The sequence below is a fragment of the Tupaia chinensis genome, unplaced genomic scaffold (genome assembly GCF_000334495.1).
Source record: "Tupaia chinensis unplaced genomic scaffold, TupChi_1.0 Scaffold149501_1, whole genome shotgun sequence".
NCBI classification, from domain to species: Eukaryota; Metazoa; Chordata; class Mammalia; order Scandentia; family Tupaiidae; genus Tupaia; species Tupaia belangeri.
The window spans coordinates 3216627-3242812 of NW_006209345.1; the positions used below are offsets into that span (position 1 = coordinate 3216627).

At 41.6% G+C, this 26186-nt stretch overlaps 1 protein-coding gene and 1 pseudogene across 3 annotated transcripts in view; one reads left to right on the forward strand and one right to left on the reverse strand.

Moving 5' to 3' along the window:
• KDM2A (lysine demethylase 2A) overlaps positions 1 to 26186 on the reverse strand; it is a 153117-nt gene that overhangs the window by 76230 nt on the left and 50701 nt on the right. For all 3 annotated transcript variants that reach the window (XM_006171303.3, XM_006171304.3, XM_014585315.2), the window contains 3 exons: positions 8829 to 8967; positions 7266 to 7344; positions 6752 to 6798 (listed from right to left, as the gene is read on the reverse strand). In XM_006171303.3, the coding sequence (XP_006171365.1) occupies positions 6752 to 6798; positions 7266 to 7344; positions 8829 to 8967 (265 nt within the window). The remainder of the gene's footprint in view (positions 1 to 6751; positions 6799 to 7265; positions 7345 to 8828; positions 8968 to 26186) is intronic.
• On the forward strand, positions 25478 to 25863 carry LOC106734176 (small nuclear ribonucleoprotein E pseudogene; annotated as a pseudogene).

A 26186-nucleotide genomic window follows, 5' to 3' on the forward strand; every position in this document is an offset into this window, starting at 1 on the left:
TCCCTTTGGGTTTGTCATTTTGGTGAATTACTGGAAAATGGTGGTTCTGGCCAAAAGGCTGAACTATACAGTTTTGATGCAAATTTCAAAATTGACCTAATCATTGTGTAGTTATTCCCCCTTCACCCATTACCTAGCCTTCCAGCTAGCCAGGATTCACAGACACCTTTAGGTGGCCCCAGAATTCCAAACCAGGGCCTTCTTATATGGCTCCAGTAAACCTACTGTTCTCCAGTAATTCCACAAGGCCCTACTACCTGTGCCTCCATGGCTGGGACAGTGATTTCTTCTTTGATCCATTGTTATTTAAGAGCATGTTAATTTCCACAAATTTGTGAACTTTCCAGTTTTGTTTCTGTTACTGATTTTTAACTTCACCTCACTGTGCCTGGAAAAGATACTTTGATGTCTATCTTTCTATATCCAATGAAACTTAATCTGTGATATGGTCCATCCTATAAAATGTCCCATGTACATATGAATAGACTATGCTATTTTTGGGTAGGGTATTTTGTACATGTCTTTTAGATCGAGCTGGTTTATTATGTTGTATAAAATATCTTCTGTCTCGCTGGTCTATCCATTATTGAAGAGGGTTATTGAAGTCTCCAGCTATTTTTGTATAGAACTATCTATTTCAGCTGGACCTATAGTCTAGTGGTTAATGGAGCCAGATCTCACACGGTGGACTGCAGATCAAATCTCAGTCCCAATCCCTGGAAAAACATGTAGAGAATATGTGCGTGCATGCTGTACTTGTCCCAAATTCCAATAGGGTGGAGAAATGAAGGAGTACTCCCAGTGGGGAGCACTCTCTCCTTGTTGTTGAGTATATACATACCCTCTGACAATTAAAAAAACAAAGACTTGTCTATTTCATTCTTCAGTTCTGTCAATTTTTGCTTCATGTATCTTGATGGTCTGTCATATTAGGTATGTAATGTTTATAATCACTATATCTTACTGCTGTATTCAACCCTTAATATATTTTTCTTTACCTCTTATAAACACTTTCAGTTCATGATAGAGCACATATACAAGTGTCTATGGAGAGAGAGAGAGAGAGAGAGAAAGAGAGAGAGAGAGAATGGTCGAACTATGATCCCCTTCCTCTGCCCCTCTAGCTCTTCAAGGTCCTGAGCATACATACATGTTCCTGGTGTGTTTTCAAGCTGACCAGACTAGGAACAATGGTCAGCATGTGGCTTCCAACTCTGCAATCTGATACCAACCATACTGACTGAGCCAGTTGAGCTATTTTTTTTTTATCTTAAACTCTATTTTGTCTATAGTAATAGAGCTGCCCCCTAATCATTCAGTTATTATTTTTACAAAATATCTTTTTCTATCTTTTCACTTTCAATCTATTTCTTTTTTGGAGTGGTTTCTGCTATAGGGTGTGTGTGCTTGCCAGAGACAAAGAAAGAGAGACAGAAAGCAAGAAATCACCCTCCAGGGGGGATGGCCACGCTGCAATCCCTTCTCCATTCTCCTCTTGGGATCTTGGGCACGCACATGTGTCCGGCGTGAGTTTAAGCCACCGGGTCCGGGACTTGAACTGTGGTCGACTACATGGGAGTTCAGTGACATAGCCATTATGCTAACTGCTGGTCCCACTTTCAATCTATTTCTGTCTCTGGATCTTTAGTAAATCTCTTATAGACAGCATATAATTGGAACATCTTTTCTTAATCTATTCTGCCAATATGTTTCTTCTCTTCTTTTTTTCTATATGGTGTATACGACCTCATCAGAAAAAGGAAGAGGGAAAATGAGAATCACCTCCTGAGGGGAATGGCCACACCACAATCCCTTCTCCTCTCAGGACTTTGGGTACACATGCATACACGCCTGGTCGCCTGGTATGATTTTTTTTTTTTTTTTTGAGAGGTTTTTGCTATAGGGCGCATGTGCTCACCAGAAAGACAGAGAGCGACAGAAAGCAAGAAATTACTCCCCCAAGGAAGAAAGAAAGAAAGAAAAAGAGAAAGAAAGAAAGAAAGAAAGAAAGAAAGAAAGAAAGAAAGAAAGAAAAGAAAAAAGAAAAGAAAAGAAAAGAAAAGAAAAGAAAAGAAAAGAAAAGAAAAGAAAAGAAAAAATCCTTCACTCACATGGCTTCAAATTACATTCTACAGCCCTTTCATTTCACCTTGGAGGACTCCCTTGAATATTTCCTATATGGCAGATCTTATCTAGGAATGTCATTATTTCTTCCTCCCCTTTTTTCAAAAAAATTTCCAGAGGATATGTGTGTTTGTCGGAGAAAGAGAGAGAAGGAGAAGAAAGCATCTCCCATGGGGCACAGTTACACTGCAATCTCTTCTCCATTTCTCCATCCCATCAGGATTTGGGGCACGCATGCTTTTCAAGTTGCTGAGTCTAGGTCTAAAATCATTCAGTCAGCCATATGGGTTCTGGCAACCTTTACTGCTAGGCCACATGGTTAGTACTCCCTACATTTTAATAGTTTTGTCAGGTATAGGATTTTTAGTTGACAGTATTTTTCTTTCAGTACTTGATATATAGTGGCCAATTGTCTCCTGGCCTCCAAACTTTCTGGTGAGAAATCTCATAATCTTATAGAAGGATCCCTTTATCATTTCTCTCTTAACATTTTCAAGGGTTTGTCCTTGGCTTTCTAAAATTTGATTATAATGTTTCTTAGTAGGTGTGTCTTTGAATTCATCTTATTCGGAGTTTGTTGAGCATTTGGATATATGTATTCATGTCTTTTATCAAATATGGGAAATGTTTAGCCATTATTTCTTCAAATATTCTCTGCCCCTTTCTTTCTTCTCTTTCTGGTACTCCTAACAGAATGAATATGTTAGTCCACTTTATGGTGTCTCATATGTCTTCTTAGCCTCTGTCTTAGTCTGTTTAGTGCTGCTCTTACAGAATACCTGAAAGTGAGCAAGTTCTAATAAACAGAGATTTACTGGCTCATAGTCCTGAGAAGGCCAGTATGAAGGACCAGCATCTGATGAGGGCCTTTTTTGCTGCATCACCACATGGCAGGTGAGAAGGCAAGAGAGTGAGTCCTTGATAATGAATATGCCCTTTTATTACGGCAGCAATCCTACTTATAAAGGTGGCTCCCTCATGACCTAATCACTTAAAAAAAAAAAAAAAAACAAAAACAGACAATATCATTATGTTGTTATCCTCTTGCTTCAGTGTCTTTAAGAACTAGGTCTAGGGACCAGCAGTTAGTGTAATGGCTGGACTCCCATGTAGTCGACCGTGGTTCGCGTCCCGGACCCGGTGTCTTAAAACTCATGCCTGGCTCCTGCAAATTATGTACAGGTTGTTCTGGGAAACACACATACTGATGTTTGCCATGAACCTGGTTTGGAAGTGTTAGGAGGGATGGGTTGCTGCTACTATGCTAAGATCTGAAGCTGTTTAAATAAACTGCACCAGGGACGGCAGGTGGCATAGTGGTTAAAGGGCGCTGGACTTCCACATGGCTGACTATGGTTCGAGTCCCAGATCAGACAGCTTGCTTTCTCATTTTCCCTCTCTCTCTTGCTCTGTCCCTCTCTGGTCAAATTAAAAATAAATAGATAAATAAATAAAGTTAAATAATTCTTTTTTAAAAAAGTGAACTGGACTTTACAGTACACGCCTTTTTCTGAAGTTGTAAGCCTTCATTAAGACTCCAGAGTTCCAAAGTAGTTAAATCAGGGGCTGGCTGGTGGCGTGGTGGTTAAGGGCACTGGACTCCCACATGGCTGACCACGGTTCGAGTTCTGGACCTGGTTGGCTTACTTTCTCACTCTCCTTCTCTCTCTCTCATATGCACACTCTGTCCTTCTCTGATCAAATTAAAATAAATAAAGTTAAATAAAATAAATCTTTAAAAAAAACACACACACAAAGTAGTTAAATCAGACAGATTTTGTCAGCACGATTACTGTCTAGGTGGGGAGACAGGTTCTTTGTGTTTCCTACTGTCATTTTCCCAGAACCTTCTGGAACCAATATTTTAAATAAGTACCACTGGTAATTCTAACACAGATCATTTGTGGACTACATATCGTAAAAATGTCTACCAGAGAAAAGTTATAGTAGTCTATTACCTTATGGATCAATTACTCTTTTGGAGGTCCACTAGGCAAAGTTAAATGGGTTAGCCAGTAGTGTGACAGTTAAAGTGGCTGGATCCCACATGGTTAACTATGTGTTTGAGTCCTGGACCTGGAGGCCTGAAAAAAAACACACCAGACGTGTGTGTGTGTGTGCGCCCCCAGAATCCCAAGCGGAGAATGAAAAAGGGACTGTGATAAGAAATCACCCCGGATGATTTCTCACTCCAGCAAGTAAACATGCCAAAAAGAAAATAAAATGATGCACTGGTAGGTATTCAAGCAGGTTTTGAAACCCCCTAAGAAGACTGTCTTGTAAAGAATGGGAAAGCACTTTAACTATTCAGCAAATTTACTAAGCACCTACTATACTCTAAGGACTGTGCTAGATACTTAGAAATACATGGTGACAGGCAGATGGCTAGAATCTAATGAAGAAATAGTGAAATGATAAATAATACAAAGGCTAGAGAACTTTTTCTACCTGAGCTTCTGTGATTTTCACCTTGTGGATCTATAGAAGAGTTTATCCAGTAGTTTAGTCAGAGCCCTCAAGTGGTCAAGGGACAGTACTACAATACTTAATTTCCAAAGTAAGGGAATGACTCTAGCTTCAGAACAGAACAAAACAGAAGCTGTGGGCTAGACTGCTGTACAATAGTAAAGGGCTGCACAGAAGATATCAGATGCCATTATGGCCAACCAGGGTTCAAGTCCTGACCTGGTGGTTGAAAATCACTCTGGGTGTGCCCCTGCGGGCCAAAACCCCTGACAGGATGGTGGACTAGAGGAAAACTGAACTGTGGCATTACCAGCTCCAGCACGGGGTAATTTTATCTCTTTTCTTTTTCATATACATTAGCCCCCTGGTTTTTTTTGTTTGTTTGTTTGGAGAGGTTTTTGCTATAGGGCATGTGTGCTTGCCAGACAGAGATAGAGAGACAGAGAGCGAGAAATCACCCCCCAGGGGCAATGGCCACACCGCAATCCTTCTCCATTCTCCTCTTGGGGTCTTGGGCATGCACGCACACGTGCCCGGCGTGAGTTTAAGCCACCGGGTCTGGGATGTGAACCGCAGTTCACTACATGGGAGTCCAGCGACATAGCCATTATGCTAACTGCTGGTCCCAGTCCCCTGGTTTTAACAACAACTGCTATAACAAAAAAGAGAAATTGTAGTATTTAGGAGGAAAGAGTCAAGACTCTTGTCAAGTCAGAAATCTTTCAAAAAGCCTTTACTCTAGGGCTGATACTGCTACTTGGCAGACAGAGGCCAAGTGAGGTCAGGTTCAACTCCCAACCCACCCTAAAAGCACAGTGCAGTGGCCATGTGACTACCGCTACCACTACTTGAGAGGGTGAAGTAGGAAGATTGTAACATAGCAAGACTGTCTAAGAAAGAAAAAGGAAAAGGAAAAGGCCTTTAGTCACTTTACTGCATAAAGGGATATAGGAAAATGACCATTCTTCAACTCCTAAGAAATCCTGAGCATCTCAGGGCAACGATGAATACCCACTGCCTATAGAAAACTAAGCTGAATCTCTACTGATCCAAGAAATTTTCTTCATTAAATTGTTCTAATTTGTTTTCTTAAAATTTAAATATCATTAAATAGAAACCAGATGATTGTCTCAATTTAACTAGTCATAGAAGAAGAGAAATTTTAATATATATCAAAGTATCAAGTCTTAGATGAGTTACCAAATACAGCATTTGTGATAATTTCCTGGAAATTTCCCTACCACTTTCAGGAAAAGGAAAAAAATCAGGTATCAATGAAACTTCATTTTTTTACTCAAGAGATATGTTTTCGGTTTCTTGGGTGGGCTGCCATGAAAGCAGGCCTTTAACGGAAGGAGGGAAAGAAGGAAAGTAATAAAAATGGTAGGTAGGGAACAAAAGTAGAGATTCAAATGTTCTATGCCCTAATGAGTATTAAATAAGGCAACTTTTGTATCTCCCTTTGAAAAAACTCCTAAGTTGCTAGGACCATCAGTTGGCATAATGGCTATGTTGCTGGACTCCCATGTAGTCGGACCGTGGTTCAAGTCCCAGTTCTAGTGGCTTAAACTCACACCGGGGCGCATGTGTGTTTGTATGCCCAAGAGGAGAATGGAGAAGGGATTGCAGCGTGGCCATCCCCCCAGGGGGTGATTTCTCACTTTCTCTCTCTCTCTCTGTCTTTCTGGTGAGCACATGTGCCCTATAGCAAAACACTAAAAAAAAAAAAAAAAAAAAAAGGAAAAAACCCTTAAGTTGCTAATGAAATAGGAGTTTCTTCTTCTTCTTCTTTTTTTTTTTTTTGGAGAGGTTTTAGCTATAGGGTGCATGCACTTACCAGAAAGACAGAAAAGGAGAAATCGCCCCCCGGGGGGATGGCCACACTGCAGTCCCTTTTCCTCCATTCTCCTTCTCGGATCTTGGGCACACACGCGCGCTCGGCATGAGTTTAAGTCACCGGGTCCGGGACTCAAACCATGGGCAACCACATGGGAGTCCAGCAACATAGCCATTACGCCAACTGCTGGTCCCAAAATAGGAGTTTCTAATCAAGTATATGCTTCAATGTTCTTAAGTCTCAAATCTATCAGAGATTTAGGACTCAGTCCCAGGTTTTAAATCTTTGCCTGAAAAACACAAGGGGCCAAAGGTTGATACTTACCCACACACATTTTGACATCATTCACAGTGAAGTCTGGATCTGGCATCCTATGAGACAAACACCAGTTAGTATAAATGGAAAGCACAACTTCTCTAGTAAGTGTGAATTTTTTCTTAAAAATATTGTTAATTTCCAATGAAACACATCAATCTTCAAACATAGGTTTTTTAAATTATTTTTTAATATAAATGACTATATACATATACACATATATATACACACATAGGAAATAAGAATATATAATAAAATATTAACTGATTATCTAAGAGTGGTAGATTTCAGGAGATTTAAATCCTGGACAAATTTTAAAATTTGTTTTCTTTTTAGCTCACCTGTATTTTCTTACTTACCTATAACATCAATCCTTTGTGTAACAAAAGAAAAACATATACTTTTAAGCTAAGTGAGAAGTTATTTTCAATTATCTACTGCCTTGGGTTATCATATTGCCACAACACGGCCACTATAACATGGCCATTTCACAGTCATATTCAGCCATGCTAAGAACACTTACTTTATTCCAAGTCCATCGGAATTCTTGAAAATCAGGGGGTCTCTCAAGCCACCTCGCTGAATATATTCTACATTAAAATCTGTCACAAGGAAATAATTATTAGAAAGATAAGAGGGGACTGGCTGGTGGTATGCAGCTAGATCCCACATGCCCAACTGCATGGATTGACTCCCAGACCTGGTGGCTTGAAAAACATTCTGGGCATGTGTATGTGCATGTCCAAAAGTCCCAAGAGGAAAATGGAGAAGTGATTATAACATAGCCACCCCTCTAGGGGTGACAGCTCTGTCTTTCTCAGGCAAGTGCATGTACTCTATAGCACACACACACAAAAAAAGGGGCAAGACAAAGTATAGCTGGAAAGAGATAAAGGGACCATAAAAAGTAATAAGGTTTAGGGACCAGCAGTTAGCATAATGGCTCTGTCGCAGGACTCCCATGTAGTCGACCACAGTTTGAGTCCCGGACCCGTTGGCTTAAAACTCACGCCGGGCGCATGTGTGTGTGTGTGCCCAAGATCCCAAGAGGAGGATGGAGGAGAAGGGATTGCGGCGTGGCCATCACCCCGGGGGATGATTTCTCACTTTCTGTCTCTCTGTCTGTCTTGTGAGCGTACGCGCTCTATGGCAAAAACCACTCCAAAAAAAAAAGTAATAAGGTTTAGATGGTGTTTATTATTCTGTATATATAACTATGTTCTGGTAGACAATAAACATATCCTTATTATCCTTCTCAAGGGAGAGCACATTAAGAAGCAGGGCTTGGGGGTTTGCTAAATCTATATTTCTACAGAAAATATAGAACTTAAAACAACATTGAGAGGAACCAGCACATGGCAAAATGGTTATATTGCTGACTCCCATGTAGTTGACCGTGGTTCAGGTCCTAGATCCAGTGGCTTGAAAAACTCATGCTGGGCACGTTGTGTAAGCGTGTCCAAAATCCCAGAGGAGAATGGAGAAAGGATTATAGCGTGGCCATCACTACTGGAGGGATGCCCACATTTTTTGTCTCTGTTCCTATGGCGAGCACATATGCCCTATAGCAAAAATCTCTCTAAAATAAACAAATAGATAAATAAATCAATAACACAACATTGAGAGTAGTGTTAATGATTTATCTCATAAATCTTATATAGAAATTACCATTCTGTCTCTTAACAGTCAAAAAAACTAATTCTGACCACTATAATACATATATGACATCCTCATTAGTTTGCCAAGGACCAAAGCTGCATGGTACGCATAAAGTCCCATATTAAATTTCGTGGAGTGGATACTATGTCTAAAAGTGTTTCTATGGTGCTATTTTAAATTAAACTCAAACCAAGGAACGGGAGGAGGAGGAGGACTTCAGGAAAAAGAAAACTCCAATATAGTGGAGAATGACTCATAGAATAGGAGGTTTCGGGGAGGGGTGTATATATAAGTAGCACTGTGTAATAAGAGAAAACAGGTAATAGCATCAACAGGCAATCCTTTAGCTGCACAGATGCTAAACCACAGTTTATAGACCCTATGGCTTACATCAAGGGACTCTAGTCTGAACCAAAATTATACTGACCTTTTCCCTCCATAAAAGTAACAAAATTGGCATTATATTTGTTGGTATGTAGTTTTTCTTCCAAGTCAAAGGTTCTTTTCCCTTCAATTTCATCATCTGAAATGCCATCATCTTCATAGCGTCGTCGCATGGTACCACGCTGAGAGAGAAGACACACAGGATGAAAACATGCATTTTTCACGCCTGTATACATGTGGTCATAGTTTTCCAGATCTGTGCAAAATGCCTCTTTCAATCTCAATAGCCAAATATCAATTTTCCTTACCTTACAGATCTTTTCTTTCTCTCAAGATCAGCTCATAATTTTAGAACGCACAGAATATAAGAAAGTTTTAATGAGACACTGAGATTCCTACCTGTGAATTTTACCTTTGTTAACTTTCTTTTTTGGGGGAAAAGGGGAGAGGTTTTCTTTTTATTTAAAATTTAATTTTTTAAAATATTTTTGCTATAGGATGCAAGATGAAAAAATTATATTTTGTATCCTAGGTTTTTTTTTTTTTAAAGAGGTTTTTGCTAGAGGGCGTGTGTGCTCTCCAGAAAGACAGAGAGAGACACAGAGACAGCGAGAAATCGCCCCCCAGGAGGGATGGCTATGCCACAATCCCTTATCCTCCATTCTCCTCTTAAGATCTTGGGCACATACGCACACACGCCCAGCTTGAGTTTAAGCCACTGGGTCCGGCACTTGAATCCCGGTCAACTCCATGGGAGTCCAGCAACACAGCCATTACGCCATGTGCCAGTCCCAACCTTTGTTAACTTTTAAACCCAGAGACAGCACAATAAAAGTAGGTCTACTAAATATTTTGTTGAGTCGGGCCCACAGCCTAGTAGTTAAGGGAGCCAGATCACACATGGCCCACTATAGTTCAAATCCTAGTCCTGGCAGTTTGAAAAACAAGCTCAATTGTGGGTGTGTGCATGCCCAAAATCCTGACAGAATGGAGAAGGGATTGTGTGTGGCATGACCATGCCCCATGGGAGTGCTTTCTTGCTCTCTGGTGAACACAAGTACCCTCTGACAATTAAAAAAATATCACTTGTCTGTCATTGATTATCAGAGCAGGGACAAACTGTCTTTATGAACATTTCAAGCTAGAATACAAAGGGACCAGCAGTTAGTGTAATGGCTATGTTGCTGAACTCCCATGTAGTCGACTGTGGTTTGAATCTTGGACCTGGTGGCTTAAACTCACGCTGGGCGCATGTGCGTGCCCAAGATCCCGAGAGGAGAATGAAGGAGAAGGGACTACGGCGTGGCCATCCCCCCTGGAGGGTGATTTCTTGCTTTCTGTCTCTCTGTCTGTCTCTGTCTTTCTGGAGAGCACACGTGCCCTATAGCAAAAACCTCTTAAAAAAACAAAAACAAAACCTAGGATACAAAATATAATTTTTTCATAAGAGCTGTACTTAAGATTAGCTTTATAAAAACATTCTCAAGAATAGACTTAAAACATTCAAATGAATGAACTGAAAACTCTTCTATCTCAGATAAAGGAAGAAAACTAAGCAACAGCATTCCAAACAGCAGACCCTCAATATTTAACTTTAAAGACAAATTTCTCTCCAAAAAGATACATGGCCAGTAAGCACATAAAAAGATGTTCAAATATCATTAGGGTAATGCAAATCAAAACCATGAAGAGGTAACCAATTCCCATCCTCCGGATGACTATCATCAAAAAGACAATAATGGGACAGCAAGTCCTAAACCCGGCTGGTTGAGAATCACTCTGGGAATGTGTACATGGGTGCTAAAATTCTTTTTTTTTTTTTTTGAGAGGTTTTTTACTATAGGGCACATGCGCTCACCAGAAAGACAGAGAGAGGCAGAGAGACAGAAAGTGAGAAATCATGCTCCAGGGGGAATGGTCACACCACAACCCCTTCTCTATTCTCCTCTTTGGATCTTGGGCACGCATGCACACATGCCCAGTGTGAGTTTAAGCCACCGGGTTTGGGACTCAAACTGCGGTCGACTACATGAGAGTCCAGCGACATAGCCATTACACCAACTGCTAGTCCCTGGATGCTACAATTCTAAAAGGAGAGTGGAGAAGAGATTGCAGCAAAGCCATTCCCAAGGTGGAGTGGAGGGTGATTTCTCACTTTCTTCTCTCTCTCTCTCTCTGGCAAGCATAATGCCGTCCAGCAAAAACTAGAAGCCAAACCAAAATACAATAAGAGGTGTTATTGTCATCCCAAAAGGAGAATGGAGTAGAAGCGATTGCAGTGTGGCCATCTCCCCAGTGGGTGATTTCTCACTTTCTATCTCTCTGGCAACCATACACGCCCTATAGCAAATATATCTTTAAAAAAAAAAAGAAAGAAAGAATAGAAAATCACTATACATCTAGTAATTCCACTTCTAGGTATATTCTAAAAACAACTAAAAGGAGCCAGTCCCATTGTTTAACAGTTAAGGGCTATGCAGACGAAGCTGGATTCCATGCAGCCGACAAGGTTTAGAGCAGCATCCTACATGCTCAGGATCTGACGGAATGGAGAATAGGAAATACGGGGGTTGAAGTGTGACTAAGACCTACTTGAAGGTTCATTCTCTCTCTCTCTCTCTCCACACAGTATCCTCAGGCATAATAAAAGAAATTTTTAAAAAATGGAAAAGCAGAGACTCAGATACTTTTACACCAATGATCATTAAGTATCAATACGTTATTCACAATAACCAAAGGTAGAAAAAACCCATGTGCTATTGATATGCACACAAACAAAACAGAACATTATTGACCCTAAAAAACAACAAAAAAAAATTCTAACACATAGTACAATATGCATAAAACTTGTAGATCATGGTAAGTGAAGTAAAGTCAAGCACAAGAAGAGAAGTATTATAGAATTCCACTTATCTGAGCTATCTAGAATAGGCAAATTCATAAGTACAGGAAGTAGAATAGAGGTTACTAAGGGCTGGTGGGAGCAGCAGTAATGAGTAGTTACTGCTTTATAGTTATACAATTTCTATTTGGGGCAATGAAATATTTTAGAAATCAATATTGGGGATGCTTACATAACATTATGAATATAATTAATGATACTGAATGACACATTAAAGACACTTAAGTTGTTAAAGTGCATATTTTGTTACACTTTATCAAAATTTTTAAAAATTTAATAATGTAATTGTCCAAAACCACCCTTTAAGAACCATTGTATAATTCCATTCTTTTATATTTTATACCAAATATATTTTTTCTTGCCTAAAATAATAATCCTGTACAACTTAAGGATGGAATTGTGGTGGAATTATTTTACAAGTGAAGAAAGATAAAACTGACTTACTTAAGTTAAATTTTAAAAATAACAGCAGAGGGATCAGCAGTTAGCGTAATGGCTATCTCTCTGGACTCCCATGTAGTCGACCGCGGTTCGTGTCCCAGACCTGGTGGCTTAAAAAACTCACACTGGACGCGTGTGTGTGTGTGTGTGTGTGTGCCCAAGATCCCAGACTGAAGCAGAAGGGATTGCAGCATGGCCATCCCCTCTAGGGGGGTCACTTCTCACTTTCTGTCTCTCTGTCTTTCTGGCGAGCGCACGCGCCCTATAGCAGGGAGAAAAAAAAAAAAAAAAAACCTCTCCCAAAAATAAATAAATAAATAAATAAATAAATAAATAAATAACAGCAGAAAAATATGGGATCAGCAGATGGCATAGCGGTTATAGTGCTGAACTCTCACATGGCTGACACAGTTCAAGTCCCAGATCCAGTGGCTTGAAACTTATGCCAGGTATGTGTGTGTGTACATGCCCAAGGTCCAGTGCGAATGGAGGAGCGAAGATTGTGGCACAGCCATCCCCTCAGGGATTTTTCATTTTCCTCTCAATGTCTGTCTCTCTGGCGATTACATGCACCCTAAGGCAAAAACCTCTACAAAATAATACTAACAGCAGGGGACCAGTGGATGGTGTAATGATTATGGGGCTGGACTCCCACATAGCTCTGTAATTCGAGTCCCAGACCTGGTAGGTTAAAACTTACGCTGGGTGCACATGTGTGTATGCCCAACATCCCAAGAGGAGAATGGAAAAGAAGGGATTGGGACCAGCAGTTAGCATAATGGCTATGTTGCTGGACTCCCGTGTAGTCGACCACAGTTGGAGTCTCAGACCCAGGAGCTTAAACTCACGCCAGGTGCGTGTGCATGCGTGCGTGCCCAAGATCCCTGGAGGAAAATGGAGGAGAAGAGATTGCGGCATGTCCATCACCCCTGGGGGGGTGATTTCTCACTTTCTTTTTCTCTGTCTCTCTCTGTCTTTCTGGCAAGCGCCCGCACCCTATAGCAAAAACCTCTCCAAAAAAAGAAGGGATTGTGGTATGGCCACACAACCACCCATGCCTGGGATGAGTGAATTCTAAAATTCTGTCTCTCTGGCTAGTGCACTTGCCCAATAACAAAAAAATCTCTCTTAAAATAAATAAATAACAGCAGAACGCAGAAGTGTCTAAAGGGAGGATTTATTTTTAGTGTCAATCCTACTATCATTACTTTGTGTGTGATTATAGGCAGTTTAGTAGATCACTTAACCTCTCTAGAATCTAATTTTTCTATGGAATTAAATATCTTTTTTGGGCATGGGGGAGCAGAGGTTTCTACCTTAGGATGCATGCATTCACCAGAGAGAGACAGACAGTGAGAGGGAAAGTGAGAAATCCCCCCCAGGGGGGATGGCCACACGACATTCCCTTCTCCATTCTCCTCCTGGGGTCATGGGCATGCACACACATGTGCCTGGCACACATGCCCAGCACACATGCTAGGCCTGAGTTGCAAGTCACCAGGTCCGGGACTTGAACTGTAGTCACCTATATGGGAGACCAGCAACATAACTGCTATGCCATCCGCTGGCTCAAGATAAAGAACTAAAGGTCCTTTTGTGCTCTAAAATTAAACCCTCTACCATCTGATTCCAATTCAGATCTTCTTTGTCTTATTCTACATACTAGTCCCTCAGGTCTACTTGTCCAGTATTCAAAGAATAATTACAGAGTCAGCTCCTCTATCCTGAGGAATTCTCTCCCAGGAACTCTGAGGTAGATATGGTGCTGGACTGGCAGTTCTCCTAGCGACCTGCATCTCTCTCTCTTGTCCTCCTACAACAACCTCACCCTCACCACCAAAAAAGAAAAGTAAACTCTCAATCAACCAGATGTTAAAGGTTGTTATTTCTGGAGAGTTTAGGTAATGCTCATTCCCAAGAGGAACAAAGAAGTGAGAGAAGAAGCTGTATAAAACATGAAAAAGGTTATTGTTCTTTTTATTAGTTAACACTCAGAAGGGCAACAACTCTGAAGGTAAACTATGATGCTAGGACAAAATACAAGCGGCAGCTAATTTTTGAGAGCTTGCCATATACTATGTAAGCACTATGCATATATTACCACATTTAAATCCAACATCCCTATGAAATACCATTCTCTACAAACAAGAAGGATGAAGAAGAACAGAAGTATTATAACTTGCCCCAGTTACAAAGCTAGTAATTGGTACAGCTGGATTTGAATCCAGACGTGTTGGTTCTCGAGTCAACAGTCCTAACCACTGCTTTATATTACAGAAGTCTAAAGTGTGATGAAACTTCGGTTACATCAAGTAGCTTCAGGCAGCTGGAAGAAATTGTCAATCATTCCAGAAAGCTGAAATGGCTCTGGCAGAAAAGAAAGTGAGATGTTGGAACCAGCTAGAAAAAAGGGAGATTCATTAAGTCAGAAAACCATTCTTGGTAGAGATAGAAGAGTAGCAAATGATCTCTCACAGAGTAGGAAGTTTCAGATTTTTGCTAAGGACATTACATTTCTAGCTATGTATTTAGTAAGCCACCATTTATTTACTATTCCACCATTCCTAATTTCTAATAATTCAAGCTTTTATTTAGCAAATTGTTTTACTGGTCATTTAGCTATTCTGGCTGAAACAAAAACACTGCCATTCCTAAAGAGCTGCTTTCTCAATTTCTCTCTCTCTCCTTCTATTGTCTATCTAGCGAGCACATGTGACCTATAGCAAATTAAAGTTAGATCATAGTAATTTCATCAACAGGAAGATACTGTAATCCACACATGGAATGCGCCATCCATAGATTTTGGTAAAATGCTTGTGCACACCTAAGTCTAAAAAAAAAAAGTTAAGAAGGCAGAATACTCAAAAGAGGAATACATAAAATAAAGTAGGGGCCAACACGGTTAAGACGGCTGGACTCCCACATGGCTAACCGCAGTTCAAGTCTCAGACCTGGCAGCTTAAAAATCACGCTGGGCATGTGTGCATGCATGTTCAAAATCCCAGGAGGAGAACAGAAGAAAAGGGACTGGAACATGGCCACCCCCTCCTGGGGGGAGTGATTTCTCACTCTCCCTCTCACTGTCTCTCTCCAGTGAGTCCACATGCCCTAAGGCAAAATCCTTAAAAAAAAAAAAAAATTTCCCTCCCTAAAAGTGCCCCTCTGAACTAATGTCAAATAGTTACTATATGCAGAATGATTCTAAAATTTCTCTGAAAGAGTCAAGAACAAGAACTGTGGTGATATCATGGTTAAATGTGCAGCAAGAGGCCAGCAGGTGGTAATGATGGCTAAGTCACTGGACTCTCATATGGTTGATTCCAGTTCAACTCCCAGACTCTGAAGCTTGGAAATCACACCAGGCCCATGTGTGTGAGTGCTCAGAATCCTGGGGGAAAAGGGGGAGAAGGGACTGTGATGCGGCCATCCACATACATGTATTTGTGATACACTGACCACAAATATGCTCTGCATAAAACAACTGAACACAATATGGGTTAAAGTACTGGATCACTTTGAGTCATCAGGTGGCTTTGAGGTTAAGGTACCTCACCCAAGGCACCTTACCCACCCACACGGCCATCTTCACTATTCAAGGCTGGACATATGTACATGTGTGCCCAAAATCCTGAGAGGAGAGTGTAGAAGAAATTTCAGTGTTGTCATGTCCCCAGGGGGATGATTTCTCACTTTCCCTCTCTCTGGTAAGCATATATGCACTGTACCAAAAATAGAAACTTAAAAAAAAAGTTCTAGATCTCTTTTACCAATGCTACCTTTTCTTTTCTTTATCCCTGATAATGTGTACGCACATGTGAGACACAGAAAGATAAGAGTACTGCCCTCAGGATCTAGTCACACCATTATCCCTTTCCTTCATTCCTCCAGCTTGTTGGATCTTGGGTACTCGCCTGACATGTTTCAGGCTAATTGGCCAGGGATTTGAACCATGGTCACCATGTGGGATCCATCTTCCTCCTGAGCAGTGCATTATGACTACACCATGGAGCTGGTCTGCAATGTTGCCTGCTTTCTTTTTTAAAAAAAGTATTTATTTATTCATTCATTTATTTTGATTTGACCAGAAAGAGAGAGAGAGGGAAAGTGATAAAGCAAGCCACCAGGTCTAGGATTTGAACCGTGCTCAGTCATATGGGAGTGTCCAGCGTTTTTTTTTTTTTTTGGAGAGGTTTTCGCTATAGGGTGCATACGCTCGCCAGACCGCCAGACAGACAGAGACAGACATAGAGACGGAAAGCGAGAAATCACCCCCCAGGGGGGATGGTCACACCGCAATCCCTTCTCCTCCATTCTCCTCTAGGGATCTTGGGCACGCACGCACACATGCCCGGCATTTTAAGCCACCAGGTCCGGGACGTGAACCGTGGTCGACTATGTGGGAGTCCAGCGACATAGCCATTACGCTAACTGCTGGTTCCCAGCGCCTTAACCACCACATCACCTGCTGGTCCCCGTTGACTGCTTTCTTACTCATTATTTAATATAATCAATTCAGTGTTCTTGCTGTACTTTTTTTTTTTTCCTGCTGTTGGTCCAGGATGTGAACCCTATGGCCATCTGTGTGGAATCCAGCTGCCTTAACCACCACGCCACAGGCTGGCCCTGTACTTTTTTTTTAATTGCCTGAGAGTACATGTACTCTTGGGGGTGGAGGAAGGGTGGGTACTGCCCCTTGGGACATGGTCACACACAATCCCTTCTCCATTTCTTGATCCTGTTGGGATTCTGGCCACAGTTATACATGCTAGGCATTTTTTATTTCCCCTCTCTCTTTTTTAAAGAATTATTTACTTAATTTTACTTATTATGTTTTCCTTAATTTACCATATGGCATGTACACTCAGGGAGAGCGAGAGAGCAAGAGAGAGAGAGAGAGGGAAGGAGAAAATGAGAAAGCAAATCATCAGGACCAGGACTCAAACTGTGGTCAGCCATTTGGGAGTCCAGCACCCTAACCACCATGCCACCTATGGACTCCCCCAGCATCTTTTTCAAGCTGCCAAGGCTGGGATTAGAACAGTAGTTGGCCATATGGAATCTGGTCCTCCTAACCACTAGGCTATGGGGCCTACCCTTTTCTTCTTTTAAAAGGCTTTTGCATTGGGCACATGCGCTCACCAGAAAGAGAGAGAAGAGAGTGAGAAATCACCCTACAGAGGGGATGGTCACATCACAATCCCCTCTCCCTCCCAGGATTCTAGCCACCCACACACGTGGACCTGGAGCATTTCCCAAACTGCTGGATCCGGGAGTCAAATTGGAGTCAATCGTGTGAGAATTCAGTGCTTTAACCACCACACCACCTGCTGGCCTCTTGCTGCACATTTAACCATATCACCATAATTCTGCGAAGAAAGAAACTGTGGCTGTGAATAGCAAAATTACCCTCTAAAATTCAGGATGAAGATATCTTGTAAAGAAGTAATCTAAGTTCAGGTGTTATACCTAAAAGCACGTTGTTTCTTCTCTCAAAAGTCTTTACTAGAATATGCACATACTATTCTCCTTAAGTACCAGCAAAAGCAATATTCACAATGTCAAACTTTGTATCAAAATGCAAATATTTCTCTAAAAGTAGTTTGGTTAAACCACTGGAGAAAATGGAAATTAGCCAAGTAAAAGCATTTGTCAATGTCCAAGTCACCTAGGGGTTGTATCTGTTGAGTATCTGTGAAGTAAAGATGTGTAATTCCTTACCCTACCTTTGGCCGGACTCTTTCAAATCTTTACTTCCTTTTTGTAGCCCCAGAACAATAAAAAAACTTAGTACTCTTGGGACAAGCAGGTGGCATGGTGGTAAAGGTGCTGGAATCCCACATAACTGACCGCTCTTTGAGTCCTGGACCTGGCAGCTTGCTTTCTTGCTTTCCCTCCCTCTCTGGTGAGTATATGCCCCACAGCAAAATTTAACATAATAACCACAATAAATAAAAATTATTAAAAAGAATATAAAGAGTACTCTTAATATCTGATATCTAAAAATTAGCCCGAGTTAAATAAAATATTGGGTCATCAAGAATGCCATTATACATTTTGCATAGAAAAATATGCCATGACTTTCCCAACGACCTAATAACTCAAAAGAAAAATGAAATGTTGGCCTTTTCTAAATATTTACCTCCTACAGCAAAAAAGAAGGGAATTTTAGAAAGCCTGATCACTAAAAAATAATTTCTCTCTCTCTCTCTCTCTCTCTCTCACACACACACACACACAATATCTATCATCCATCAAAAATGGAAACAGTAATGATAAATCAGGAATATTCATTTTCTCCAAGTCAACCAATCTTTCCATTTTATTTTCATTAGTCAATGACACATCCGCTGAGATTCAAAAACTCCCTGAACACTTGTTTACTACCTGATTTATTTCTATAGCGACTAACACCCAGAACCCAGAAACAAAGATAACGCCTAGTTTTTTCCCACCATCTTCTGTAACTGATGCAACTGTAAGTCATTAGTATATTGTAAAAGGCCATGCAAATTTAGTTCCCAGAACGCAAGGATTAATTTGTTCTGTAAGAACCATTTATGAAAAAAAAGAAACAGCACCTACAAGTTTACCTTAAATCTAAGAACATATGAGTGATCTTTCATTTTACTAGCCATCGAAAAAGGTGTTATGAACCTGAAAGGGCAAATTGTCTTGAAAAAGACTAACTGGACTTTTGCTCAGTAAATTATAAAAACCATGAAATGTGTTACACATTCTGCTTCTCCTAAGTGTTTAAGTGAGTTTAGGGAAACAGCAAGTAGTCACTTGAAACCAGAAGACCTTGTATAAATGCGGTTTTTTTGTGGGGGGAGGGAGGTTTTTGCTACAGGGCGCATGCGCTCGCCAGAAAGACAGAGAGAGACAAAGAGACAGAAAGCAAGAAATCATCCCCAAGGGGGGATGGCCACTCCGCAGTCCCTTCTCCATTCTCCTCTCAGGATCTTGGGCACACACGTACAAGCACCTGGCTTGATTTTAAGTCATCCGGTCCGGGACTCAAACCACAGTCAACTACATGGGAGTCCAGCGACACAGACATTACACCAACTACTGGTCCCACCTTTTTAAAAAAAGATCAGTTAATTAGGTTCCTAGCAAGAAATTTAGAGCACCAATTTTTGAGGATAAACTCCATTTGTGAGGGCAAACACGGATCACAGGTAGCCCTGGAGCTAAGGAACAACTTTGATTTTTGATAAAATTTTCAAGTCCACAGCTTTCTGAACAACCTTGCACTGCTCTATAATCTCCTATTTCTCCCTCTCTTTGTCGAAGATCTTACCCTACTGGTGTATGGGCTTCCACAGCTTCTTTTTCTTTTCTTTTATTGGGAGAAGTTTTTGCTATAGGGCACGTGCGCTTGCCAGACAGACAGAGAAGAGACAGAGAGATAGAAAGCGAAAAATCACCCCCCAGGAGGGATGGCCACACCACAATCCCTTCTCTTCCATTCTCCTCTTGGGATTTTGGGCATGTCCACACACGCGCCCAGCCTGAGTTTAAACCACTGGGTCCGGGACTCGAACCGTGGTCAACTACATGGGAGTCCAGCAACATAGCCATTATACTAACTGCTGGCCCCTGGACTCTTTTTTTTTTTTGTAGAGGTTTTTGCTATAGGGCGCGTGTACTCGCCAGACAGACAGAGACAGAGCGATCGAAAGCAAGAAATCACCCCCCAGAGGGGATGGCCACGCCACAATCCCTTCTCCTCCATTCTCCTCTTGGGATCATGGGCATGCATGCACATGCACCTGGTGTGAGTTTTAAGCCACCAGGTCTGGGACGCGAACCGCAGTCGACTACATGGGAGTCCAGCGACAACCATTATGCTAACTGCTGGTCCCTGGACTCTTTTCAAACAGACAAACTTAAGATTTATGAATATAAGCTTTAGAAGGAATTGGTATAAGGATTAGCCCTGTGACCCAGTGGTTAAGGGAGCCAGATCCCATATGGCCAACCACGTGGTTAGAATCCAGGCCCTGAAGGCTTGAAAAACACACTACATGTATATATGTGCATACCCAAAATCCTAAAAGGGTGGAATAATGGGAAAGGAATTTTGGCGTAAACAAGCCCTGCTGGGGAGAGCTTTCTCCCTGTCTCTCTGGTGAGCGCACGCACCCTATAGCAACTTTTTTCTGAAAAAGAAAAAAAATGCACTTTTACAGGTGAGATCTGACCATCATACCTACAAAAAGGTGATCCAACCTACTGCCAAGAGTGAAAGAACCTGACCTTCTTTCTCCTGGTATGATGTAACACATATATGTTATCAACTAAGTATTATTTTTGGCAAAATGTTTATCCTGAATCTAATCACCTAAGCGCTATAAACTTAAAGAAAGCTCTTATAATATCTAAAATGCTCCTTTCTCATATTGTGATTTAATTTTGGCCACTATCAAAGAGCCTCTGAGAGAACCCCCCCCAAAAAAACACCATCAAAAATAGAGTAGATTATGGGCCAGAAGGTGAGGTAGTGGTTGGGGCGTTGGACTCCCACATGGCCGACTGCAGTTTGAGTCCTGGACCTGATGACTGGCCTTTTCTCTCTCTCCCCCTCTCTCCCTCGCTATCTCTCTTTGATGACGATAACATCCTGCTCAGAAGCTGGATCCCACATGGTAACCTCAGTTTGCCAGCCTGGTTAGCCTGAAACACACCAGGCACATGTCAGGTATATCTCCAGATCCAATGGGATACAAACCTGGAGGAAGGGGATCATAGCATGATCAGACCCTGCAAAGGATGCTCCTTTCTCCAGAACGCGAGGATTAATTTGTTCTGTAAGAACCATTTATGAAAAAAAAGAAACAGCACCTACAAGTTTACCTTAAATCTAAGAACATATGAGTGATCTTTCATTTTACTAGCCATCGAAAAAGGTGTTATGAACCTGAAAGGGCAAATTGTCTTGAAAAAGACTAACTGGACTTTTGCTCAGTAAATTATAAAAACCATGAAATGTGTTACACATTCTGCTTCTCCTAAGTGTTTAAGTGAGTTTAGGGAAACAGCAAGTAGTCACTTGAAACCAGAAGACCTTGTATAAATGCGGTTTTTTTGTGGGGGGAGGGAGGTTTTTGCTACAGGGCGCATGCGCTCGCCAGAAAGACAGAGAGAGACAAAGAGACAGAAAGCAAGAAATCATCCCCAAGGGGGGATGGCCACTCCGCAGTCCCTTCTCCATTCTCCTCTCAGGATCTTGGGCACACACGTACAAGCACCTGGCTTGATTTTAAGTCATCCGGTCCGGGACTCAAACCACAGTCAACTACATGGGAGTCCAGCGACACAGACATTACACCAACTACTGGTCCCACCTTTTTAAAAAAAGATCAGTTAATTAGGTTCCTAGCAAGAAATTTAGAGCACCAATTTTTGAGGATAAACTCCATTTGTGAGGGCAAACACGGATCACAGGTAGCCCTGGAGCTAAGGAACAACTTTGATTTTTGATAAAATTTTCAAGTCCACAGCTTTCTGAACAACCTTGCACTGCTCTATAATCTCCTATTTCTCCCTCTCTTTGTCGAAGATCTTACCCTACTGGTGTATGGGCTTCCACAGCTTCTTTTTCTTTTCTTTTATTGGGAGAAGTTTTTGCTATAGGGCACGTGCGCTTGCCAGACAGACAGAGAAGAGACAGAGAGATAGAAAGCGAAAAATCACCCCCCAGGAGGGATGGCCACACCACAATCCCTTCTCTTCCATTCTCCTCTTGGGATTTTGGGCATGTACACACACGCGCCCAGCCTGAGTTTAAACCACTGGGTCCGGGACTCGAACCGTGGTCAACTACATGGGAGTCCAGCAACATAGCCATTATACTAACTGCTGGCCCCTGGACTCTTTTTTTTTTTTGTAGAGGTTTTTGCTATAGGGCGCGTGTACTCGCCAGACAGACAGAGACAGAGCGATCGAAAGCAAGAAATCACCCCCCAGAGGGGATGGCCACGCCACAATCCCTTCTCCTCCATTCTCCTCTTGGGATCATGGGCATGCATGCACATGCACCTGGTGTGAGTTTTAAGCCACCAGGTCTGGGACGCGAACCGCAGTCGACTACATGGGAGTCCAGCGACAACCATTATGCTAACTGCTGGTCCCTGGACTCTTTTCAAACAGACAAACTTAAGATTTATGAATATAAGCTTTAGAAGGAATTGGTATAAGGATTAGCCCTGTGACCCAGTGGTTAAGGGAGCCAGATCCCATATGGCCAACCACGTGGTTAGAATCCAGGCCCTGAAGGCTTGAAAAACACACTACATGTATATATGTGCATACCCAAAATCCTAAAAGGGTGGAATAATGGGAAAGGAATTTTGGCGTAAACAAGCCCTGCTGGGGAGAGCTTTCTCCCTGTCTCTCTGGTGAGCGCACGCACCCTATAGCAACTTTTTTCTGAAAAAGAAAAAAAATGCACTTTTACAGGTGAGATCTGACCATCATACCTACAAAAAGGTGATCCAACCTACTGCCAAGAGTGAAAGAACCTGACCTTCTTTCTCCTGGTATGATGTAACACATATATGTTATCAACTAAGTATTATTTTTGGCAAAATGTTTATCCTGAATCTAATCACCTAAGCGCTATAAACTTAAAGAAAGCTCTTATAATATCTAAAATGCTCCTTTCTCATATTGTGATTTAATTTTGGCCACTATCAAAGAGCCTCTGAGAGAACCCCCCCCAAAAAAACACCATCAAAAATAGAGTAGATTATGGGCCAGAAGGTGAGGTAGTGGTTGGGGCGTTGGACTCCCACATGGCCGACTGCAGTTTGAGTCCTGGACCTGATGACTGGCCTTTTCTCTCTCTCCCCCTCTCTCCCTCGCTATCTCTCTTTGATGACGATAACATCCTGCTCAGAAGCTGGATCCCACATGGTAACCTCAGTTTGCCAGCCTGGTTAGCCTGAAACACACCAGGCACATGTCAGGTATATCTCCAGATCCAATGGGATACAAACCTGGAGGAAGGGGATCATAGCATGATCAGACCCTGCAAAGGATGCTCCTTTCTCTCACAGTCAAATGCATGTACATGTGTGCTACCATGAATAATGGGGGAAAATAGAAAGGGAACAAAGAAAAGAGTAGTGGGCCAGCCAGGTGGCACTGTGGTTGGGGCACCTGGATCTCCCCCATGGCTAACTGCACTGGTTCAAGTCCCAGACCTGGCGGCTTGAGGAACATGCCAAGTGTGTGTGCATGTACATGCCCCAAATTCTGAGGAGTGGAGAAGGGACTACAATGTGGCCATCCCCACTGGGATGAGTTTTCACTTTCCCTCTCTCTTTCTTCCTCTGTCTCTCTCCAGACAGCACACAACATATCCTATAGCAAACTTAAAAAAAGGAATTTAAAAAAGGGAGTAAAATGAGTATGGGGTTTGAAGCCACATAGATCTAAGTTTGAATCTGACTCTGCTACTCATTAAGCTTGTATAAATCCTAAGCCTTAGTTTCCTCTTCTGTAAAATGATATTGTATAAAACATTGCCAAATTCAGAAAGATGTTATCAGGGTCAAGTGATATACCATGTGCTCTACCATGAATAATGGGGAAAAATTGAAAGGGAACAAAGAAAGGAGTAGTGGGCCTAAATACATGTAAAATACCTAAAATATTGGTATATTAGAGCGCTTCAATTATGTTGGTTGCAGGGCCAGCAGGTGGCGTGGTGGTTAAGGGCACTGGACTCCCACAGGGCTGACCACAGTTCGAGTCCTGGACCTGGTGGCTTGCTTTCTTGCTTTCCCTCTCTTCCTCGCACTCATTCGCTCTGTCCCTCTCTGGTCAAATTAAAAGAGAGAGAGAGACAGAGAGAAAGAGAGATAGATAGATAGATGTTGGTTGCCATGACATATCATGTATTTATTCTGTATAATGTATCACTGGTTTAACAAAAGACTTCTACAGAAATACAGTTTCTCATTCTGATTCTCCCTATAAAACCACAGATAGTCAGTAATATTTATTTTAGCCAAAAATAAGTACACTGATATAAATCTCTCTATATGGAGTTAATCACCCCCCTTGGGGGAGGGATGGCCACGGCTGCAATCCCTTCTCCTCCATTCTCCTCTCGGATCTTGGGCACACACGCACATGTGCCCAGCATGAGTTTAAGCCACCGGGTCCGGGACTTGAACCATAGTTGACTACATGGGAGTCCACTGACGTAGCCATTACGCCATCTGCTGGTCCCCAAGTAAATGTTTTAAAAGTTATTTTATTTCATTTTATTATGTTTTTTTTTTTTGGGGGGGGGGGGGAGAAAGCAAGCCACCACGGCCAGTCTTGACCCACAACTAGCCATGTGGGAATCCAGCATCTTAACCACCACATCACCAGCCAGCCCCTTCAGTAAACTTTTTAGGTTACTTTTTAAGAAAAAGAATTTACTCTTTAGGAATAAAATTTTAAAATTAATGCTTGTTGTTCAATGTCAAAAAACAGTAGCTAAGAAATTTGTAAATTAGTTTAACTTTGAAGTTTAAGACACTGTCAACTGGGAGGCCAGGAAGAGGCTAGATCCCACATGGCCAACTTCATAGTTTGAGTCCCAGACCTGGCAACTTGAAAATCACGCTGGGTGCCTTTTTGTGAGTACTCAAAATCTTTTTTTTTTTTTTTTTTGAGAGGTTTTCGCTATAGGGCACATGTGCTCGCCAGACAGAGAGAGACATAGAAACAGAAAGCGAGAAATCACCCCCCCAGGGGGGATGGTCATGCCGCAATCCCTTCTCCTCCCGGGATCTTGGGCACGCACGCGCACGTGCCCGGCGTGAGTTCTAAGTCACCAGGTCCGGGACGCGAACCGTGGTTGACTACGTGGAAGTCCAGCGACATAGCCATTACGCTAACTGCTGGTGCCCAGTACTCAAAATCTTGAAAGGAAACTAGAGAAGGGATTGTGGCATGGCCATCCCCACTTGGGGGTAATTTCTCACCTACCCTTTCTCTCTGGTGAGTGCACATACTCTACAATAAAAACCAAAAAGACTTTTTAAAAAGACACTCAATTGTAAAGAAAAAATCCTGGAAGCTACTCAAATACTCAACTCAATCATTTTTAATATATACTGGGCGGGGCCAGCAGTTGGCGTGTCTTGGTTAAGGGCGTTGAACTCCCACATGGCTGACTGGCTCGAGTCCCAGGCCTAGCAGCTTGCTTTCTCACTTTCCCTCTCTCTCTCACTCTGTCCCACTCTGATCAAGTTATAAATAAGTACATAAATAAATAAAATAATTTTAAAAATACTTATGAGGTATACAAAAAATATAAGATGGAGTCTTTGTGAGATTCCACCATGGTATACCAAGGCCAGAAGCACAGAAGATGATGGTGCAGCCCATTAATTAACCTCATCCTCAGATACTTGCAGAATAGATCCTGGATTTAGGTGTGGCTCTATGAGCAAGTAAATATTTGGATAGAAGGCAGTATCATTGATTTTGGTGAGTATGTGAACCTTGTATCAGATGATGCAGAGGAGATTCATTCTAAAACAAAGTCAAGAAACAATTGGGTCGGATCATATTAAAAGGAGATAATATAACTCTGCTACAAAGTGTCTCCAACTAAATGATAAACGAAGTGAAAACATGCTGAGAAGACAATAGTTCGTTCCTGCTGTGGAGAGTATAGTCCTAAAAATTTGTTCATATTGTTTTGATTACCCTTATGTTATTACTAGTTGGCAAGAAATGTTGTGGGATTGCTTTTATTAAAAAAAAAAAAAAGTATATATATACATATATACACACATGAATTGTTATCACCCTCACTTTAAACACAACAACCCTTTTAGGAACCCTAAAATCACAAATGGAACATCATGATGTTGCACAAAAAATGCTAAATTAAATATACCATGGAGTTTAAGTATACAGTTAAAAAGAAAACCTGTCACAAGTATAGGAACAAAATTATATTCAATTGAACTAATTAAATTTTTTAACATCTACCATATGCCAGACATTGTCAATACTCTGATAAGACTGTCATGGCTCTTTCCC